Raw genomic sequence first — 23,982 nt, 5'->3', positions numbered from 1 at the left:
CGTTTATTGAATCAATACAATTTACGTTGATTGTTGACCGTGCTCAGGGACAATCCCCCTGGTTGCGGCCTTACACATTATGGTTGTACAAAAGGAAGGGGCTCTATCCCCTTTATTTCACCTTCGGCTTACAATATAATAACTTAACTAAGTTGTTTATGCTGGAAGTTCTTGTCGCCTTCTTTCTTCAGCCTCTTTGTGGCTCATAATCTTGTGGACCAGATCGTCGACTATGTGCCAGTTCCGCTTGGATGACAGCATTGTGCTTACCATGTTACCAGGTGTCAGGCTAGTCTCTAGGTATGTTTCTGCTTCGTTCCTAAGTCTGTGCCAGGCGTCACATACAAACATTGTGTGATAAGCGTCATCCGTTGGGTTGCCGCAGTACCAACACTCTTCGCTTTCCAGTTTCGCGTACTTCTTGAGGTATTTTGAGAAACATCCGTGGCCGCTGAGAACTTGCGTTAGGTGAAAGTTTATATCGCCGTGTTTCCTTTGAGTCCAGGTCTTTATGTCTGTGATGAGCTCGTGGGTCCATCTACCTTTGGTGCTTTCGTCCCATCTTCTCTGCCAGATGGTCGTAGGATCTTTTCTCGCTCGGATGTTTTCCGGGTTCCTGCGATTGTTGTACTGGTCGCTTCAATCCTTTGGTGTGATGTCCAGAGGGGCGACGCCTGTGATGACGGATATTGCATCTCCGGAGACCGTGCAGTACGCGGATGCTGTTCTAAGGCATATTCGTCTTTGGACCCTTTTCAAGTGTTCCCATCCGGAAGCACTCATGTCGTGAGCCCATGTGGGGGCTCCGTAGAGGAGTATTGAGTGAACAACGTTACTGTACAGTGTCCTCTTCCTCCACTTCGCCGCACTGATATTTGGCATAATCCTTGAGAGGTTTTGTGCCACCTTGCTTGCTTTTGCAGAGGCTTCCTTTGCGTGAGCGCTGAAAGACCACTTGCTGTCCAGGAGTACTCCAAGGTATTTCATATGACCCTTTGTTTTCACCTTGTGGCCATTTATGAAAATGTTCATGTCATTATTGGTTCTCGTCTTTGTGATGATCATTGCTTCGCACTTGTGTTGTGCAAGCTCAAGGCCCGTTTCGTTTAGCCAATTGTACACCTTCTGAGCGGACGTGGTGAGCATTTGTTCTAGGGCTATGTTGTCCTTGGCCGTTGCTACTAGGCCACTAGGGCGATGTCGTCCGCGAAGGCTAGGAATGTGACGCCCATCGGGAGGCGAGTTCCGAGTAGACTATCGTACATTAGGTTCCACAAGGTTGGCCCGAGGACCGAGCCCTGTGGAACTCCGCTGGACACGTCTACCTCAGTTACGCCGCCTGATTCAAAAATAATAGCTCGATCTTCCAAATAGCTGCTCATGATCTTTTGCAGATATAATGGGACGTCCTTCTTCCTCATAGCGTCCATTATCGCCGACCAGGGGGCCAAGTTGAAGGCATTCCTGATGTCCATCGCTAGCACGCCGACTTTCTTCCTGCTTGTGCTGACGGTGGTTTTCAGACAATTTAACACATCGATAGTCGATCTGCCCTTCCGGAAACCATACTGTCGTTCGTTCAATCCGTCGGATTCATCGAGGTAGCGCCTTAGCCGGTTGTCTATGACCTTTTCTAGTAATTTGCCTAGGCAGTCCAGGAGACAGAGTGGTCTATATGAGGATGGATTATCCAATGGCTTGTCTCCTTTTCTTAACAACACGAGTCTTGCCCGTTTCCACCTCTTTGGAAAGACTCCTTCGGTAAGGCAGGTGTTATACACGGTTTCTAGCACCTCGGGTTTTAGGGCAACAATGGTTTTGACCGCTTCATTCGTGATACCGTCAGGGCCCGGAGCGATATTGTTTTTCAAGCTTCTGGCTGCAAGGTGTAGCTCTGTTTTGTCAATTTTCCGCAAGTTTTCCGCGGGTGAAGGGTGCGGCATTACGTACCGTTCTCTAATGGGGTGTTTCGGAAACAAACCGTTCACTATTTTCTCAATTCGCCCGGGAGTATCTAGCTCTGGAATAGGTGGCGGCCTTGAAAGCTTCTCCATGACGAGCTTGTATGGCAGTCCCCATGGGTTGTGCTCGACTTCGTCGCACAATTTCCGCCAGGCTTCGTCCTTAGCTTTCCTGATGGCGTGCACTAATTCCATCTTGACTTTTTTTGCGTTATGTGCTTCCGTGGTGCTCGCAGCAGCCCCTTGACTCTTTCTTTTCCGTTGGAAAGTTTGCGGAGATGGTTCGCTTCTTTTCTTAGCCTTTTCTGGGGTCCACCAGTGAACGGATTTCCTTTGTTTCGGGTGTTGATAGTTTTGGGTGTTGCAACACTTGTGTACAGCAGCCACTAAAATGCTTGCGCATTGGTGAGCGTCGGTGGTTGTTGGTGCGCTGTAAAAATTGTCCGACAGCAGGGCCTCTCTAAGTTTGTTGAGGTCTACCTTGCGGGGATTTTGTTGTGGTGTGCTATCACGCCCGTGTGCAGTGCTTATCTCGAATTCGATGTAGAAGTGATCGCTTAGGGATTCGTCGTCAAGCACTTTCCAGTTCCGTACTCTCTGGGCCAGAGTTGGTGACGCTATGGTTAAGTCTATTATAGAGCCTTTGTTAAATGTGCTTTTACTCCCTTTGTTGCACACGATGTAACCAGTAGAGTTGATAAGGTCTGCCAATGCTTTTCCTCTTTTGTCGTTTGCCGGAGACCCCCAGTCCGAATGTTTTGCATTGAAGTCGCCCGTTATTAATACCTCTGTGGTCGCGCTCTTTATGCTTGAATGAAGACTCGTGAGGAAGTCCAGGTACTCTTTGAAGGTGGAATTTGGAGACCAATAACACGAGTAGAACCTTATGCCTTGCGACGTTATCCACCTGAAGCCTCTTTCGGTGAGCCCTTCGTTTTCTAGCCTAGTCTTTTTGGTGTTGATGATTCCTGCATCACCAGATTTGTCCATGTACCAATGTGACCCTTTGCTTCTGTTTGGTTCACTAACGAATATGAGATCTGCCAGTTTTTCCGATGCCACCTGGCTCAGCAGTGCCTGAGCCGCTTTACAACGGTTCAGATTTATCTGTAAGTGCTTAGTCATTTCGTTGGTGGGTTGGGGCGTCCAGTACTCTCTCTGGCTCCCTTTGCTCGATGTTCGTTATCTGCTTCTTAGACAGTGCCAAACGGTACGTGGTGCACTTGCCGCTGCCGGGGAAGTGGTCAGTCGACTCCTTCATGTCCAGGCATGCCGCGCATTTCAGAGGCGAAGTGCAACTGGACGCTCTGTGACTTTCACTTGTACACAGGCTGCAGGCCTTAGCCCGATCCGGGCCCCTGCACGTGTGGGTGGTGTGCCCGTATCCAAGGCATTTGAAGCATCTGGTAGCGGTTTCCTTTAATCTCACCCTGGCGTTTATCCAGCCAATCCTGATACGGCCCTTCTTTGCGAGAGTTATCGCGTCTGCGCTCCTTAGTCTTACCGTGGCCCTCTGTGTGCCCGCGTAGGCCGGACGGATGTTCTTTACCTTTATTGTACTGTCATCGGCAGGTAGTCCTAGTGTGGATCTGATGCTGCATTCCACTTCAGTGGCAGTCGTCACTTTGTCAAGTTCCTGAATGTTCACTTCGTCCAAGCTGACTAGGCCCTTTATGACTGCACGGTCGCCCAGGTTGAATTTGAGTGCTTCCACTAGTTCGTCTCTATTTTTGCCCTCGCGACCTAACCTGATCAGGATCCCACCACTACGGCTTTCTTTAATGGACGATACCTCGGACCCGATAGAGGAGATGTCTACTTTTTCTTTGATCGTTTTTAAGATGTCGGTGAACGTTTCCCTATTTTCCGGGTTTACAGATATTGTGTCTGAAAGTGGTCTTTTGATTTTCCTATTGACCTCCGCTGGCTTTTTGTTCGACTTCTTGTTTTTTGGTTTGGGACGGTTGACCTTCGTCCAGCCCTGCGTCTGTTGCTCTTGATCTGGATCTCCGATCTCTTGTTCTCGCGGCAGAGGGGCCTGGGCTCGTGTTGTGTCCCGCTGAGCTCCCGCTTTCGAGGCGTAGCTAGGTCCGGAGGTGTGATGTGTGTGCTTTAAAGCGTTGATGTCTTCGTGCTGCTTTGTGAGGGTGACTGCCAGCGCCTCACAGGCTTTAAGGATGGCTTCTTGCTTGTCATAGTTCTTGGTACTCTGTTCAGGCTGAGGATCAGCGGGTTTTTGTTCCGTCGTGTTTCTGGCTCCAGCTTTCTCAACTTCAAAGAAAGCGCCATGCAGACTCGATTTGTTGGAGTTTAGTATCTCTACTTTCTCCACGACCATGTCAATTGCCTCCCTTACTTGCGGGGATTTGGACTTTTCCTTGATCAGAGTCAAGTGGTCAATGCTCTCAAGTAGTTCGTTGATGATTTTGTTTTATATTTTTATCGAACTTTTTAAGTTTTTTGAGAATTCGAGCTCAGTAGTTTAGTCTTGAGCCTGGACTCGTTGCTCTTCTTGTCACAGGGGACTTGGTGTCCGTCGGCGTCAGCACTAGTAGTTGGAAGAGTAGCGGGGGTCTGGCTGGCCACCCCCGCACCCTCACGGTTGTCGGATGACGACCTTGGTGAGCCCGCTACTTGAGAACCGGTGTAAACACCAGACCCACTCACCACTGCCGACTCCTGGGGTTCCGAGGACCCTGGGGTGGTAACAATATTTTGTTCGAAAACTACCATATTGTGTTTTTGAAGGGTTTTCTCCCTGCGTTTTATACCTACCACCAGGTTGGAACCGCTTGGCACGCGCTATTAGCCCGTGAGCCCCCCCCACCACGACAAGGTTAGGTTGTACCTGCTTTCTTCATGTATGGCGCAGCTTCGCTTAAAAATAGGAGGACGTCATCATGACGAATACCATCGGGCCACAAGAGAAACATTGAGCTGTCAACAAATTTGGTTATTGTAGAAAAATTGGCTTTTTCTAAAACTTCGGTGTTTAGTAAATATATTTTTCCGGGTCTATCCTTCAGTAGAGTTCCAATTATTAAGTTTGCGATATATCTCCCTTGTACATCTGTCGTTTCATCTATAGAAACCCATATTTTATTTTCTACAACGTATTTTCTAATTTGATCAATAGCTTCTAAATAGCAATTGTTTGTATAAGTTTTCCTCAGCATGGATACACTAGGGATGTCATTTAGAGTATATTTTTCAAGGAACGATCGGAATTGAACATTAGAAATTTTATATAAAGGAATGTTTGCACACATCATAGCCTTACAAAAATCATGTGAAAAAACAGATTTTTTGTTTAACGGCTGTGATATAAATTGTTGTTTATTTTCCGCAGGTTTATTTCGACAAGCAATTTTTTTTTAAATCTTTAAAATATGCAAAAAAAATTTTAGATTTCAACTGTGAGGCTTATGACTTATATTTATAAATCTAATCTTGGTATAATCTTGGTTTGCTATAAAATAGAGGCCCAAAATAAAACATGCAATCCTATAACTTCTCTGCCCTATATATAACATATAATTATTTTAAAAATTATATTTACCATGCCGTTCATTCACATCTAATTGCTTTACTTTTTCTTCTAAAATTTCAAGTACATTTTCTTGAAATCCATATGCTGGTTTTAAATTTTGAATATAATTTTGTAGAGTTGTCTGTAATGGTCCTTTAATTTTCATTAAAATGCACTAATATATATATATTCATTAGAATATCTCATGCCAAAGGGAGATTTTATTGAACATTTTTTAAAACAAGCTTTGACAATTTCTTGTTATGTTGCAGGTAAATTCTCAATAGTTTTGTTTATATTTTTTGAATTACATTCTTTAAATTTTTTCATTAAATGATTTACTTGCGTTTTTAGAGTAGTAACCTAATAATTAAAACAATTAAATATTATTATAACCAATAATTTTTCTATATTCAGGTAGAATCCTTAAAATAAAAATAAAAAATACCTTTTTAGACAGATTTTGATTAATTTTAAAGGTATATCTATTTCGTAAAGTGTTCTTTGGAGACCTTTTATTAGCATTACTTTTCAAAAAACGACAATTAATGCAAGTTATCTGTTTTCCTTTTATATAACTCATACATTTAGAAGACCTATGCATATGATTTTGATGTTCAAAACCTGAACATGTAATTAATTGATCTATTTCAATTAATAGCTGTTCAATATCATGAATACTCATTACCTCCTTTCCAACTTGAATTTCTTTACCTAATAAAAATACCTAAAAACCAACCAACAATAATAATTTATTAAATAATGTTATTTTTTTTTATTAAAAATATAAACCATTAGGTATTAATAAACTTGTATTATTATTGACAAAGTGTATATCTATGAGTAAACTTTGTTTAAGTCCTTCAAGTTATTTGAAAACATACCTACTAAATTAATAATATATTTAATTACCTGAGGGATGATTGAAGTAAAGCGAACAATTTTATCCTTGTACAAATGTTCTATATGAGAATAAATAATTGTATCAATATTGTAATGCATGCCCCACATTGCACCTGGTAATTTAACATTCTTCGCATCTCTATTTATTGCAGCTCTGTTTGAGATATAGAAACAATTAAATAATAATTTTTAATAATATTGAATACATACCTTCTGAGTCTTTCAACAAATATTTACTTACATTTTTTTAACTTTTTTTGGTAAAGCATTTCTTACTGTTGGTTCTTTACATTTGGTGATAGTTCTAGTTAAATATTTAGGTAGGCTAGGAAATATACTAGGTACAGCTGTAGATGTTAATATAGGTCTCTCTCTTTCTAATAATGATTTTACTTCATCAGGTCCAGTAAGATCAAAATGTCTTATGATAAAAGTTTGATTAAAATACTGTTCACACACTCTATCAGTCCGACTTGAAGAGCGGTCTGCTCTAGGGATACATTTGCTCCATTCATCAAATAAAACCTATACATTTTAATTAGGTAACATGTTTCGTTTAATATTATACTTTTACACATAGGCGAAACTACGCATAACCTGACCTAATACTGGCTGAATATCATAGTCTCATGATACTAACTTGGTAATTAGTAGAATTTTTTAAATAAAATTTAAAAACTTAAAATTTTTTTTTTTCATATTTGTCACTTGGCCTGTCCTAATAAAATTGTCTAGTTTCGCCTATACTTTTACATAATATGTATAATATGTATATATACATATATTTACATCATTCTTAGGAGCTATAAAAAATGATGGATTCTTAACATTGGGAGTCAAAGCTGTATGTTCCTTCTTATGTATTTTATTCCCAACATCACAACCAGGAACAAAACATTTGTTGTTTTTACTCATCTTAACTTTTAAGTATGTTGACAGCCGTTAATAAAAAATAACCATAGGTATTATAAATTATAATATTATATTATGCTGATCGCCAGAAATCGGTATGTTGCAAAATAAAATACATTTTCCGGCCGGTGCCTGATCAGCTGATGATAAAAACAGGACATCTATTGCAAACAGCGTATTCTGTCGAAATTATTATCTGTAGTAAATAAGACGTACCCCTCTAAACAGAAGGGAGGGTATTAGCGGTCCACCGTATATATCCACCTTGGTGTTTCTGTGCTGCACATTGTCTGAATATGTTCCTATTATTTATACATATAAATGCATACATATATGCGTTTTATATAATACTATAATATGATATAATATATAGGTATAAATGAAGATTTTAATATAACAAAATAAAGTTTTTATTTTTTAAATGCCTAATAGAATATTCGTTTAAAATTAAAAACTTCATTTTTCGCATCTAAAATTCGTAAAATTTTTCGTTTAAATGTCACGTACTTACTGCACGATTATTATACCACTCGCATCTATTAGAAGTGTACGAATATTTAGACTTAAGAATTCAAGTTAAACATGCCTAATACAGTTATCTATTTGACATATAATATACAGCAAATTGGTATCCACTTGCTTACCTTTTTTTAATTGGTATATGAACATTTCATAACAAATTGTTCATTCAATTTATAAATTTCAATTTAGTATTATTCAAAAAAAAAAAAAAAAGAAAAAAAAATACTGATTATACTTAACTCAAGTTCTTATATTATAAACATTTTTTTTTTTTTTGTATTTCATCGTGTTAAAGTTATTTATTATTTTTGTAATTTAAAATGCTGCAATGTCAAATGATGTCTGTAATAATATGATACGGTACACCAGTATTCGGCGACCTTCCTTTATAAATGACTTATAATTCCAATTTATGGTATCACGTAGGACGTTTATTTTTTAATATCATAAATCAATTAGGTAACATAATACAACGTGTGGAGAGTAAATTTAATCCGAACCGCGCGACTAGCTCTAATATGCCGAGACGCAACGAATGGTGTCGGACCTCTACAGGTTCGACTGTGATACAATATTTAGGACACATATCATAGAATTATATACAACAGGAATGAGTGACAACTTCGGGGACGTCGGCAAACCCGTGATCATTCAATCAATTTATGGTCGTTCGTGGTCCGTTTAGAAGCGCACGGGACGTTTACAGTGGTCGCGTCCACCGTGCAGCACGCATGTATCGCGTAACGGCTGTCATTCAAGGAGTGCCTCGGTGCCCCAACCGTTCCATCCGCAATCGTTTACCAACCGCCCAAAGTCGTTCAACGACCACCAGCTTTTCGTCGGGCACATATTACCGTCCACAACGTCTGAAGACTTATCCGAGACGTTTGCTCGATTTGGGATGGTGTAGAACGTCCGCATCAAAAACGGCTTTGACCGGGCCGGTAAACGAATCGAGTTGAACTACGGTTTCCTGTCGTTCAGTTAGCCCGTGGGCGTTGATGCCGCACTTGCCGAAACACAAATCACGTTGATCAACGGTAATCAGGTCAACGTTAACAAGCCCAAATGTCAGTGACGCCAATGCATTCTGATACCTCATCCTCATCCCTCGTCCTTCATCCGCCGCCGATAGGTACAGGTAATTTATAATTTAAAATTTAAATGATTAAGGTATTAATAATTATAATTCGATAGGTAGGTAGCGGACGATGAAAAATTGGTGTAAGAGAATATTTATACTTTGATGTACCAACATCTCAACATTCAACGACTGGAATTCATGTACGTTTGATACAATATACGTATCTGTGAGGAAGACGGCGACGTTAGGATTCGCATCTGTTTTACTCGGTTTATCTGTGTATCTACTCGCCTTAACAAATTCCATCTGTCCTTGATCCTCAGTCAATTTCTGTTCTTTTTCGGATTTATTCTGTTTACGGGTGCGCCTTGTGCAACAATCCACAAATACGTTCAAGGATTTTCTCAGATTCTTCGTTTTTATTTTTTTTTCGGCGTAGTGAAAGTTTCGAAATGTTAACTGGAATAGAACTAATTAACGACTGAAACAAAATCGTGTAGTATCCGTTCTCATTCGTTAGTTGTTGTTGTCATACTAATTTTATTTTTATTACTAACCAGCAATTTTTTTTCAAATTTAGAACGATATTACAACATATTGGCATTTTACCGTTTGCAACCTCTTTGGCTTAATTCGTTGCAATCTCGTTACACTTTTTTTTTTCCATTGTACAAATAAAAATAATCATGTATTCTTAATTTTCTATAAGGAAGTCAAAATAATTGTAATTAAAGGAACAATAAAAATTGGTCACCGATTAATCGGCAAACAAGCTTTTGCTTAATACCTCGTCACGGTTCCGATTTGACTCACATAGTAAATATAGGTAGTTGTATGTTATTTGTACCAAATATTAAGTTATCGTCTTTATTATGTCTAGGATATGCAATAAGTGTAGTTTATCTGTGTCTCCTTAGCAAAAATAAATTTTTTCGTATACGTTTTAATGGAACGAAATGTGCTGGAAAGTTTATGACGCAGTCTGCGAAGCATTCCTGGATATGTGAATAGTGCATTCTTATTAATAAAAATGAAAAGAACCTTATTAGTCATAAAAACGTAATTCTCCTATAGTAACGAAAATATAACTATATTATTGATTAGAGATGATGTATTCAAATTATTCTATAAATTTGACGCATTAGAAAATTCTGTCTTTTAGTTCAAATAAAATCGATGACTTCAGCAAAAATTGAACATAATATCAGAATTTATTAAAATTATTAATAAAAAGTTTTCACAAATGGAAATAAAGTTGGCTAACTTTGAAAAACAGGTAGATGTATTAAAGTTTGAAAATAATCAAATTAAACAAAAATTGTTGGGTAATAATATTACGATAATTGGGATTTATATGACGAAAGATGAAAATCAAGCTAATATTATACAAAAAATATAATCTATTTTAAATGTTAATTGTCCGGTGGATGAAATTACTAATGTTTTCCAAATGAATCCAAAACATGATAATGGAAAACTAATCGTTCGTTTTAAAAATAAAATAATCAAAGATGATAATTTATTAAAAATTAAAAATCGTAGCTAAAAGTAATAATCTTTCTAAGTTCTAAACCGATGAAAACCGGTAAGAACAGAAATCTTCTGGCATAGCACTAAACATTTGGGTTTTAGAAATCTAATAAGTCTTATCAGTGGAGCTCACCTTTCTTAGTAAAACCAGGTTCAATAGGTTATTAATGTTATTACAAATAAATATCCTAATGTACCTTTTTAATGCTAACTGCGTCTGGTCATTTTTTTAGGTAGGTATATGTAAATTTCAATCGAACTGCTTTTGTTCAAAATAATAATTAACTTTTTTTGGTTAAAATATTTTCTGATAATGATTAATAATTATGTTCATCAAAACTTTCAGTTACAGAATTAAGACTATTCAATTTTATTGCTAGGCACTTAAACGTTTTACATAAGACACCAGTACACCACGGTTTAATATTATTATTTAAAAACTTATGAAAAAAAATTTTTGACCACCAACAACATAATATAATTTTAATTTTACATTTAAAAAAAAGGTAAATAATAAATACAATCTTGTTCTTGAATAATTTAAGTGTCATAATATCCTTATGTTATTACTGATTAGTGATTATCATTACATTTATAATATTTTTTTACCTATATGTTGTGTAGATTGATGTAATAGTAATGAATCTTGTATTGTATACTTTTTTTACAAAAACCGCAATAAAGTTTTGGTATGTGCGTTGTTATGTGTCTATAATATATATGTAATATATAAATATTATATAAAATTGTATATATCTGTATCATCTATAATTTTATGTGCATACAATTTTTAATTTTATCAACTAAATGTTTTTTTTTTGTATTTGCCATAAACGAAAAAGTACTTTACAGACAACATTACTATTATTATTATTATTATTTATTATAATCAACGCCAGACGGCTTTTACAAAATTAACAGACAAGAAGTACATTGATAACAGTAAAAAACATATACAATTTAAGATGCAAACTTATACTAACTTTAATATTAGAGAGAAGAAAAAGAAATAGTAAGTAAGTAAATAAATAAATAAAACAATATGGTGTAAATTATGTGAACAAGATGTGAGCCTTCATACTTCATATGGTTTAATAGTCTAAATCAGGGGTCGGCAACCTTTTTAACCACACGGGCCATTTTTTTTTTTCAATTGTTCATCAAGGGCCACATTAAAAAAAAAAAAAATGACATATTATGATATAATACTTATAATTGTATTGCTATTATGAAACGGTTAGATTAGATTTTATTTATAAAGGAAAAAGAATTATATAATATTGAAAATTATATGAAAAATGTTATTGAACAAAAGTAAAACATAAAAATTAACCACCTTTGTGCGGGCTATCAAAAATTGCTCTGCGGGCCGCATGCGGCCCGCGGGCCGCGGGTTGCCGACCCCTGGTCTAAATGATTATTTGCATTATTCATCATCCTTAAAAGTAAGGCATTCCTGGAGAAGTTAGATTTATTGATGGGTATATAAAAATTACACTGAAGCCTAGTGTTATTAGGAATACGAAAACTAAGATCTCTTCAAAAATATAGATGTTGAACCTCAAAGGATTTTAACCATTCGTTTTTTATAACTTGAATAACACAGATAGCTTTTTATTGTCATTATAACCATATAAACAGATATGTTGAGTATAATTTATTTTTCAATGACTAAAAACAGGTTAAAATAAAATAATGAGTACAATTACCAAGTAAAAAACCATTATATACAATTATTGTATTAAATAATAAATGTGTATGTATATTATTTTGTTTTTCTATAGATCCAAGTTCAATAGTTAATTTTAAAATTTTGGCGGAATCTCGGACCTCATAAAAACAAAAATTTTAAATTCATAACCTCAAATAAGTATAACCTACATCACACGTGCATAACATTTGATCTAGATACCTATTAACAAGCGGACAACTGATATAAATTAATCTTCCAAAACCGTATTATAGGTTATTATTTCTGTCGCATTCATATAGGTATTGTGGTAGCGGTAACCACTTGTGAGTCGTTTATTATATATCTATTCCACGTTTTGACGTCGATCGAACCGTACTGACCAACTTAAGTGAAACCAAGTTCTTTTAAGTGTTACGTTCAAGTCTCTCAATTATACATTCCGTGGACCAACGTAAGTATCTAATATAAGGCATAGCCCGCGCGTACATAGGTATATAAGCATACGTAATATGCACGATAACACTTTTCTTAGCTTTGTATGTGAATTAATCAATGGAGCTATAAAGACAACCACATAGTCTTTCCGTTCGCATTACTATTATATACAAATATGTCAAAAACTTTTTTTTTTTTTTCTGTCGGCGTTGGATTAACTACATTTGCGTCAGTGTGAAGTCTGTCACGATTGTTTATTCATTAGTTTTTTTTCTCTTGCCATAATTATTATTGTTCAGCGTCAGATCTTTTGTTACAACGTATTTCGAATCGTTACAATTTTCCGTTTTTTTTAACATTTTTTGTTATCATCGACGTCGAACGCTATCACTTAACATGTTCAAGCTACTACCGCTGTAATAACCGGAGCAAGCCATGCATTCCGTCAGCCAACATAAGTACTTAACATTAGTCGCCATTATACGTGTGTACATACACAAGAATTTGTAATATGTACGATAACAATTCTCTTAGCCTAGTGTGCGAATTGATTAAGAGACAATGATCTCTGTTTCCATAATAATTTTGTCTTTTTGATGATGGGAGGGGGAGTCGCCGTCATTAATTTTGGATCCCGTACGGCGTCTTGCTTCTTGCATGTTTATTTAAAAAAAAAAATATTTATTTGACGATAAATCTACTCGATCTTCGAGTTATATGTCGCCGTTACCATTCACGATCCAAGGCCCTTCAAAATTGTTTTTTTCTATTAAATTCGGTGAAAAATAACATTTTAACGTGTTCACCATTATAAGTTAGTATTGTTCCACATCAACACATAGTGATGAAGAAATGTTGTGACTAGTGTTGTACATGTATTCTGAAAATAAACGCTTCCAATTCTCTTAACAAATTTCTTTAGGATCAAATATTGTGTTCTATAGTTGTATTTTTAAGTACTAAGTTATAGTAATGGTTTTAAGGATGTGTTTTTAGTATGTACTTGTGTAATGTTCAATGAGTTTGATAATTTAAAGTAATCCTTATAATTATTTTTCTTTGTTGCTCAAAGTAGGATATTGGTGGTGTCAGATACTGCACCATATTATATGAGTAGAAGAAATGTGTAAAGGTTAAATATTTGGACAATGATCATATTATACTTAAGAATAATTCATATTTTAATATTATAGTATGTTATAGAATGTGAATAAAAATAAGTATATATTATATTTTGATCCACCTATAATGGTTTTTTGTAAACCAACTTCCCTTTTGATATTTCTTACTGTCTGTTTCAGGTTAATTATTTTGTTTCAAACATCTTACAATAAAACTTAACAATATAAATATTATAACAATTCTTTGAAAATTCATTTTGTAATTTACATTAATTTTAAATGTACACTTCAACCAATCTACTCTTATAAAGTAAATGTTACAGATTGTTTTATTAATTGTTACCAAAAGCATAAACCTTATAATTTTTGTTATTATATTAAATATATAGTAATGGAGATTATAAACCACTTGTAGAATATTCTGTTACAAACGTAGTTAAGCCATTTTTTAAGATGTATACAAATAATGTAATTTAATAGTAATAAAATTTCAATGAATCCAATATGTGCAATACAAAGATTTAATTATAATCAATTGGTTACATTTCATATTTGTGAAATATATTTCAAAGAATTGCCTCTAATTTTAGAGTAAAAAATTGATATTTAAAAAACTAGAATATTATAAACACATTATATAGAAAAATGTTTAAAACTTCAAATATAATTGAACAAAGAAAATTTTTATGAAGATAAAAATAAAAGATAAGTGTGATTATAATCACTTGGAAAATATACAAAAGCTATACATTCTATTTGTAATTTTACTTATAAAATTCCTTATTTTCTCTCGCTTGTTTATCTTTATCTTTTAAGTTACAATGCTTATTTATTTACAAAAGAATTTAAAAATGATAAAAATGTAATAAAATTAATTTTCCAAAGAATGGAAAAAATATATATTTTTTTTTTTTTCAAAAATTATAAATTGTTACAGATTTAGTAAAGATAATGTGATTATATTAAAATTAGAGTTAAGATTTATTGATTCTTTTAAATTTAGTTACTAGAAAATAAGCTTATCCTTATGAGTATGTGGATCATTTTGAAAAATGTAACGAAACATGTTTTCTGTCTATAACATTTTTTTATAATTCTTTTACTGATAAAAATATAACAATAAAAGATTTTGTGATAATTTATTTTTGTGTTCTTAATTCATGGAAAATTAATCAGAAACAATGTTTTGAAACAGTAAATTAACATAAGTGCATCAGTAATAGTATATTTACTTTACTATTAGCTATTAACCGTAGAATAAGTAAATACAATTTGAGTCAGTATCTTGATGTTTAATTTATATTATTATAGGTTCAATTTATCACATATGAATAATTTTTTTAGCTTCTGCGCCAATTGTTAAATTTCCAGAGCTGTTCTTCCTAAAGTCATTTTACCTGAAGCAATGGACGTTCAACATCTTCAGGATTCAGCTTTACTACCACAACTAGTCGATGTACCTGGTAAAATTTTATGATAATAATTTAAAATGTTAACAGTTAGTTTTTAAATAATCATAGTTGTTTTTTTTCTATTTATGGCAAAAATTTTTACTTTACCATATTCTTTAGGAAATTAATAAGGAAATTGTTAGACTTAAGATATTATGTTGAATAATGGGTTAATTTGATATTGTAGGCGAAACTGTTTTGATGTTATAATCAACGGTTAATCAATAACAACATGTATAGCTTATTTAGACATGTGATAAGATAGTCAAGGTTAGTAGTGTAAAGCCATGCTCACAGAATTGCATCTATGTTGCCTGCATGTGTTGTCAGTGTGCTAATTAAATATTCTAATTGGTTTTTAATTTTTTAATACAGAATATTCAAAATATTCATTATCTGACATGAGTATTGTAGGACCTTTCTCATAATCTCACCTCTCTTGGATTAAACAATTATGAAAAGCCTATTTTTCCATAACTATAAATATTATGCAATTATAAATACTGACTTGTTTGTTAAAATAAAATAGTTCTATTTGGAAGTATCTCCTCCTGCACTACTATGGATTATGTTACAAATACTTAACAGGAAATCTATCTAAATTTCTAGTTGTTTAAATAAATAACATTTCTCCATTTTTTTTTTAAACCTCAACTTATTATTTTACATCAATGGAGTTACAATAGCTATTGTAAAATTACAATCTTCTAAAACTTACATTGCTGCTCAATTTGAGCTATTTCCTGAATTATATTTATTAACTGCTTCTGTAAGAAATGTCATGATTGCATTACCACATAATGCATAAAAATGTTTAGAAATCTTGCAATAGAGATAGTACACCCATTGTAGATTTGGAAGGTTCCCATAATCACCTGCATATACATAATATCTCTTCCCCTTTTTATTTTTTAAAATAGGGTTTAATTGTAAATAATGTTTTTGATGGTATTTCTCGAGGGGAGTTGTAATTTAAACTTTATACAATTTATAAAATGTTTATTATTAAATATTCTTTGTTTTGATAATTTATAGTATTCAATAGTCCAAGTCGGCCAGATTTAGGACAAAAAGGACGATCAATTGCACTTCGTACTAATCACTTCAAAATATCAATACCACGAGTTTTTGTGCATCATTATAGCATTAATGTTCAACCAGATAGTTGTCCACTAATTATTAATAAGCTAATTATTCAGTATATGATTTCTGCATATAGTAAAGTTTTTAGTAGTGTTAAACCTGTGTATGATGGTGGAAACAACTTGTATACAAAAGATCCACTGCCTATTGGAAAAGATCAAATAGAATTAGAAGTATGTTTTTTTTCATTTAAATTATTTTATAATTAAATTAAATATTATTTGTTTTTATTGCAGGTTACGTTGCCTGGTCGATTTAGGGATAGAATATTTCATGTTTCCATTAAATGGTTAGCTCAAGTATCGTTATTAGCTTTGGAAGAAGCATTAGAAAGCCATTCAAGACAAATACCATTAGATGCAATTTCGGTTGGTTCATTTTATTCTACTAACTTTTAATTATTTATTAATGATAAATATTTATTATTTTTATTAATCTCTAATATTATTTCTTTATAGGCATTAGATGTTGTAATGAGCCATTTGCCATCAATGACTTACACAACAGTGGGTCGATCATATTTTACTCCTCCAAAAGGACATTGCCATTCTTTAGGTGGAGGTAAAGAAGTTTGGCATGGTTATTATCAGTCTGTCCAGCCATCTTACTGGAAAATGATGCTTAATATTGATAGTAATTTATTAATATAAAATAAATTAAAATTAGCTTATATACTACATATATCTATTTTTAGTTAACGTAGCACCCTTTTATAAAGGACAGTCTGTGATAAAATTCTTGTGTGAAATATTGCATATTAGGAATATTAGTAATAAACAAAAATCATTATCAGATTCACAAATATTAAAATTTACTAAAGAAATTAAAGATCTTAAAATAGAAATTACACATCGTGGGAAAATACGGATAAGATATAGAGTTTGTGGTGTTACAAAAAAATCAGCTCTAATGCAAACGTAAGTAATTAATTTTTAGATGTATTTACATTATCATACGTTTTTTGAAACAATTTTCAGTTTCCCATTACAATTGGAAAATGGTCAGATAGTAGAATACACTGTAGCTGAATATTTTTTAGACAAATACAAGATAAAACTAAAATATCCACATTTACCATGTCTTCATGTTGGACCAGAATATAGACATATTTATCTTCCTCTTGAGGTTTGTGTGCTTGGATAACTAATATGTTTTGACTACATCATAAAAGTATTTAATTATCTTTAACGTATAATTTAGCTATCAATCAAATTGTAATAATTCTGTTTCATCATTTTTTTAACTTCATATAGTATTATAGTATTATTCATGTACCTTCTGTATGTGGGTTAATTGCTCTAAATATTAATTATGATTATAATTGAATTTTACAAAGAATTATTAGTGTTTTTATGTAAGTTTCATTTGATTTGTTCTATATGATGCCAATAAAACAATTTTTAAATTTAAAATAACTTATATATTATAACAGGTACAAGTGTAGTAAAAATATATAATACGTGTAGTTGTGATGACAAAGTTATAAATTATAATGCAGATAATATTATGTTTTTTATAGAAAGTAATTACCATTGTTAACTTTTTTTATTAGGTCTGTATCTTGTTTGGGGGTCAACGGTGTATTAAAAAGTTAACTGAAGTTCAAACAACATCCCTAATTAAAGAAACTTCACACAATGCTCCTGAACGTGAGCAAGAGATTAATTCCTTAATTAATCAAATTAATTTGAATGATAATAAATATGTACAAGAATTTGGTCTTACTATATCAAATAAAATGTTAGAAGTGAGCGGTCGTATTTTAACACCACCAGAATTACAATATGGCGAAGGCACTTTACCTAACCAGGTATTAATTTATAACAATTTATAACTATTTATGTATAACTTTTGTTACCTTTACCATTTTGATAAGAAACTTTTCCTAAAAAATACTAAAACTTATTTAATTTTATAAATTATGTTTTATTTTATAGGAGGGAACTAATGTCCAACAAATATTGCCCAAACAAGGAGTTTGGGATATGAGAGGCAAAAAGTTTTATATAGGTGTTGAAATTAATGTTTGGGCAATAGCTTGTTTTGCACCTCAGAAATCTGTTCTTGAGCATGAATTAAAGTAATTAAAAATGTTTTATTATTATTATTAGGGGAAAATTGAAGTATTTAACAATGTATCATTTTATTATATTAATCTCCAAAACTTTGTATACATTTGGTTATTAGTTTCAATAGTTTCTGATGTATGTTTTTAATTTTAAGATATTTCATATCACAACTTCAAACAATAAGTAACGATGCTGACATGCGAATAGTTAGTCAACCATGTTTTTGTAAGTATAAAATGTACAACAAATATAATTTTACTTGACAAAGAATTATTTATTTCAACAGGTAAATATATAACAGGGATAGACCAAGTAGAACCTATGTTCAATTATTTAAATACAACATTTACTGGATTACAACTTGTAGTTATTGTTTTACCAGGGAAAACTCCAGTATATGGTATTTTAATTTTTGTTTGCAATATTTAATGTTTTCAGTTCATTTTATTAAAAATAATACATGTTTCATGAATTGTTATGATTAGCTGAAGTTAAAAGAGTTGGAGACACTGTTTTAGGAATAACTACACAATGCATTCAAGCAAAAAATGTTATTAAACCATCTATTCAAGTACTGTCCAACTTAAGTTTAAAAATTAATGCGAAATTAGGTGGTATCAATAGCATTATTGTACCAAGCATCAGACCTAAAGTACATAAACTTTTATATAATAAAAAACTACTGTTTTTTTTTTTTTTTTTATTATTATCACTATAAACATCTTCTAGGTATTCAATGAACCTCTGTTATTTTTGGGTGCATATGTAGCTCGCCCATCGTTATGTGACTTAAAAAGAAAATCCATTGCTGCAGTAGTTGGATCTATAGATGCACATCCTAGTCGTTATGCTACTACTGTACATCTCCAACAAAATAGAGAAGACTGTATTCAAGAACTTAGTTCTATGGTCAAGTATGAAGCACATACTATTTTCTATAGTAAATTAATATCATTAATTTTTTAATTTTAAAATTTAGAGAACTTCTAATCACATTTTACAAGAATACTGGTGGTTTTAAACCACATAGAATCATATTATACCGCGATGGAGTACCTGAAAGACAGTTGTATCATGTACGTTTAATTTTATATATATATAAATTATACCTACTAAAGTTGCATTTTTTGTAATTTCTTTTTTTTTATATAAAAATTGGATTTAGTATAATATTTTAGTTTCATTCAAGTATATAAAATATATATTTGAAATTAAATGGTGAAATAATTTAATTTTGTTCTCTAAAATAATTAATTTTAGTATGTGTTTATCTGTATATTACAATAAAAATAATCTAATTAATAAACCAAACTGGAAAAAAAAATATCAATGTAAATGTTTCACAATCATGTGCTTTAAAATATGAATGATTTTTATATCAATATTTATTTATAAAATGTTACATTCCTAATTTATATTATTTTGTTGATATGTTTTCTTATACTAACTGTTTTTTTTATTGACAGGTCCTACAATATGAACTTACAGCTATTCGAAAGGCATGTATGACATTAGATGGGGATTACAAACCAGGAATCACTTATATTACTGTTCAAAAACATCATCACACTAGGTTTGCATTTTATAGTATTTTAAGTTTTTATACTTTTAATAAATTATTTATTTTTTGCATTTTAGATTGTTTTGTGTTGACAAAAATGAACAAATCGGAAAATCTGGAAATGTTCCTGCTGGTACAATAGTCGATACTGGAATAACACATCCTACAGAATTTGATTTTTTCTTATGTAGTCATCAAGGAATTCAAGTAATAATTTAAAATAGTAATTTTTACTTTTATAAATTGTATTTTATAATAATAATAATAAACGTTAATAGGGAACAAGTCGTCCAAGCCATTATCATATTTTATGGGATGACAACCATTTTCAATCAGATGAATTGCAAACCTTAACATACCAATTGTGTCATACTTATGTCAGATGTACACGATCTGTATCTATACCTGCTCCTGTCTATTATGCTCACTTGGTTACATTTAGGGCTAGATTTCACTTAGCCGATAAATATGAAAGGTAACATTATTGAATTTATTTATTTTAAACTACGTTTTTAGTGGTCTTTTGAGAATATACTTCAACAGATATTGTTTAAATATTAAAGGTTAGGATAGTATTGAAAAATTGGTGTTAAATAATTTTAAACCGAGCCGTTTTGAAAAAATGTATATTCATTTTTTATTTTTGTCTTAACAACCTCTAGGAGCAGTAAAAATAATGAGTATTTTTTAAGTAATTAAAAAATATTAAAAATGCAGAAGCAGCTTTTTTTATGTGTGTTGTAAATACAAATTTTGATATTGAAATTGTATATTTGTACAAAAACTTTTATTTTATCTTTGGTCAATTTTCTTTAAATTTCTAATTATTATATCTTTATAACTTTTTACTGCTTCTCATATTATTATTATTTTTAATACTGTATACAATTTTCAAAACATTTAGATTAATTTAAATCTAATTATATCATAAAATTTTCATACCAGACTATAGTATACTGATATTGTCATAAGTTATTTACAATAATTTTGGAAAAAATAAACTGAATTAAAAAAATAGGTACTAAAATAATAGTATAAAATAATATGACACAAATTTTCCTGATATTTATTGTTATCTATTTCTTTTGCTTAATATTTGTTTTTTTTTTCATACACTTATGTCTATATAATTAAATATTTTTTAATCATCAAAAATACAAAATCACTCTTGAAAATAACTCTTTCTAACTATCTATGAAATATTCCCATTTTTTCAAGTTCTTTTTTTTCCTAATAATTTTGAAGTATATAAAAATTTTTACTTGTTTAAAAACCACTTTCCCTGGGGAATCTAAAGTGTTGTTTTTTATTTGTTGAGATTTTTTTTTTTAGTATTCTTGAACATAATTTTAATAAAAAAATTACTATATATTTTATTTAAAAATACAAACTGATATTATTAATAAAAAAGTTAATTTAAATCTGATTTGAAATTTTTTGTAAAATTCGTTGCTTAGTTCATACATAAAATTATGAAATAATGTAATTTTTTTTTTTTAGTAATGATGAATTACAAAAACCTGGCTGTAGTGAAGAAAAAAAGACAAGTATAATGGAAAATGCTATAAAATTACATGCTAATATTAAGAAAGTTATGTACTTTACTTAAAACAACACAATCAAAAAAAAAATTTCGGTGAACACATTATTTAATATTAGGTATAAATTATAATACAAAAATTATTTTTATTTCTATTAATAATTGGTGTATTCTAATCTTTTTACCAACTTAATCTCCATTTATCTGATTTTTAATTCTTCTATTTTTGAGTGAAAATAATAAATTGTAATAGTGATTAGTTTTTTTACTAATTGGTTAATTCCCATTTCTTGTTAACATGGAATATGTTATGTGTGGTTTTAATAATTAAATTAAAAACATAGTGCCAATTAATGTTAAATAACCTACAAAAATTTTTCAAAGTACTTTTATAGTAATAACTGATAAGTGTTTAAAATTGTATTTTATTTTTATTATTTTTTTTAATATTATTCCTGGAGTGTATATTTTTGTATTATATTACAAAAACTTTTTATATTTAAGTTAAATTATAGAAATCACTAATTACACCTGATGGCTAACTTTTAATAATATTGTTAATCTTAATTTTAGTATATAAGAATTCTATTAAAATTTTACTAGTGGTTATCTTGATCAAAAGAAACAAAATTGTATTAATTTTCCCTTATAATATTAATTAATACCTTCACTTAATACATGCATGTTATTTGTTAATTACCATAATATTTTAATATTAAAAAAATGAATATTATTCTATATTATTATTTAATTAGTTTAATAATTATCATTATTATATTTTAAACTATATATTTAATATTTGTATTATTTTAATTTTAGTTAGAAATTAAATTTTGGGTTATATTCAATCTGGTATTCAAAAAGTATACAAATTAACTTTTTTTGTCTCTTGAATTGCTGGTATAATTATATTTTATTTTTAGTGAGAAAAATAAAATGGTATAATTTTTATCTTACTCATTTATCAAATATATTATGCTTCTATTTTGTTACTTTGTTTTCTATAAAATTATGGATTCATTACTTTTTGTAAATTATAATAAAATTGTAAGAGATAGTTGTATTATTCATTATAACGTCGTTTGTAATTTAATATAGCAGACCTTTTTCAGATAATACATAATGTTATTATTTTTAATGACATACTTATCAAACGAGAGTACAATTTGTATTTATTTTAAGTAATACTATGTACTTCGTAATCGTTTTTCATTTTATTGATAGTCAGTTGTTCAACGACACTTTTTGCGGTCCTATATGCTGTCTGTACAATTACGAATTATTTTAGTGTTGCATAGTATTTATTAATCAATAAATTAATATGGCAACAAAACGCCCAGGTTCACCTTTAGTCGAAAATATTAAAAAAAATCGGAAAACTATTACTCTTACTACAAAAATTGACATCATAAAACGTTTTGAATCCGGTGAGCGAGCGGTGGAAATTGCTAATCATTAATGTCTTACACCAACTACCGTCTGAACTATTAAAAGCAATGCTGAAAAAAATTAAGGCAAGTGTCCAAAATACATCAGTTACTAGTTAAAATAAAATTAATCAAACCCGTAATCCTTCAATGGATAATATGGAAAAATGTTATGTTTGTGGATTGAGGACCAAAATCAACGTTGAGTGCCAATGAGTTTTAGTAGTATTCAGTTCAAAGCTAAATCACTATTTTAGTAAATTAAAAGAAGAAATTGGTGAAGAGTCTCATAATATTGAATTTAATGCTAGTAGAGGTTGGTTTGAGTGTTTTAAAAACTGTTTTAATTTTCATAATATAAAAGTTACTGGTGAAGCTGCAAGTTCTAATCAATCTGTGGCAAATGCTTTTATTTCCAAGTTAAAAAAAAATTAACGAAGAAGGTGGATACACGCCGAAACAAGTATTTAATGTTGACGAAACGGGACTTTTTTGAAAACGTAACGTATGCCTTCTAGAACTTAAATTGCCCAAAAAGAAAAATCAGCTCCAGGATTCAAAGCAGCTAAAAGTCGAGTAACAGTGTTGTTAGGCGGGAATGCTTTTGGTGATTTTAAATTAAAACCGTTACTAATTCACACAGCTGAAAATCCACGAGCTTTTAAAAATTGCTCGAAAGACAATTTACCAGTAATTTACAAATCAAATAAAAAAGCGTGGATTACTGGCTCTCTTTTCAGTCATTGGCTAACTGATTTTGCTATACCTGCCTGCTAAAAGTATTGTGAAAAAGAAAATTTAAGTTTTAAAATTTTACTTCTCATTGATAATGCTCCATCATACCATATACATCTAGATGAATTAGATGAAAATGTCAAAGTTTTTTTTTATTCCACCAAACACAACTGCTTTAATGCAACCAATGGATCAGGGAGTGATTGCAGCATTCAAAGCATATTATCTACGTCGCACATTTCGACAATTAATTGAAGCGACAGATAATGGAAACAAATCAAGTATTGTTGATTTTTTGAAGGAGTTATAAAATTTTTCATGCCATTCAAAACATTGGAAAATCCTGAGACGAAGTAACTCAGAAGT

The 23,982-nt window shown here is 31.4% G+C and overlaps 1 protein-coding gene across 1 annotated transcript; it reads left to right on the top strand.

Annotated features, from left to right (window-relative positions):
- The first annotated feature begins 15,095 nt into the window (after positions 1–15,095).
- On the top strand, positions 15,096–21,523 carry LOC112590979 (protein argonaute-2-like). Its single transcript, XM_025334598.1, has 17 exons — positions 15,096–15,153; positions 16,177–16,457; positions 16,521–16,652; positions 16,743–16,917; positions 16,979–17,201; positions 17,262–17,409; positions 17,837–18,094; positions 18,222–18,364; positions 18,508–18,578; positions 18,640–18,753; positions 18,839–19,005; positions 19,083–19,267; positions 19,333–19,429; positions 19,820–19,926; positions 19,992–20,121; positions 20,193–20,389; positions 21,415–21,523. The coding sequence occupies exons 1-17, from the start codon at positions 15,096–15,098 to the stop codon at positions 21,521–21,523; spliced, it is 2,595 nt and encodes an 864-aa protein (XP_025190383.1).
- The last annotated feature ends 2,459 nt before the right edge of the window (positions 21,524–23,982 follow it).

This window comes from Melanaphis sacchari, unplaced genomic scaffold, assembly GCF_002803265.2.
Source record: "Melanaphis sacchari strain LSU unplaced genomic scaffold, SCAv2.0 Contig123_pilon_pilon, whole genome shotgun sequence".
Lineage (NCBI taxonomy): Eukaryota > Metazoa > Arthropoda > Insecta > Hemiptera > Aphididae > Melanaphis > Melanaphis sacchari.
The sequence above is the reverse complement of the archived record's forward strand: the minus strand, read 5'-3'. Positions and strand labels throughout refer to the sequence as shown.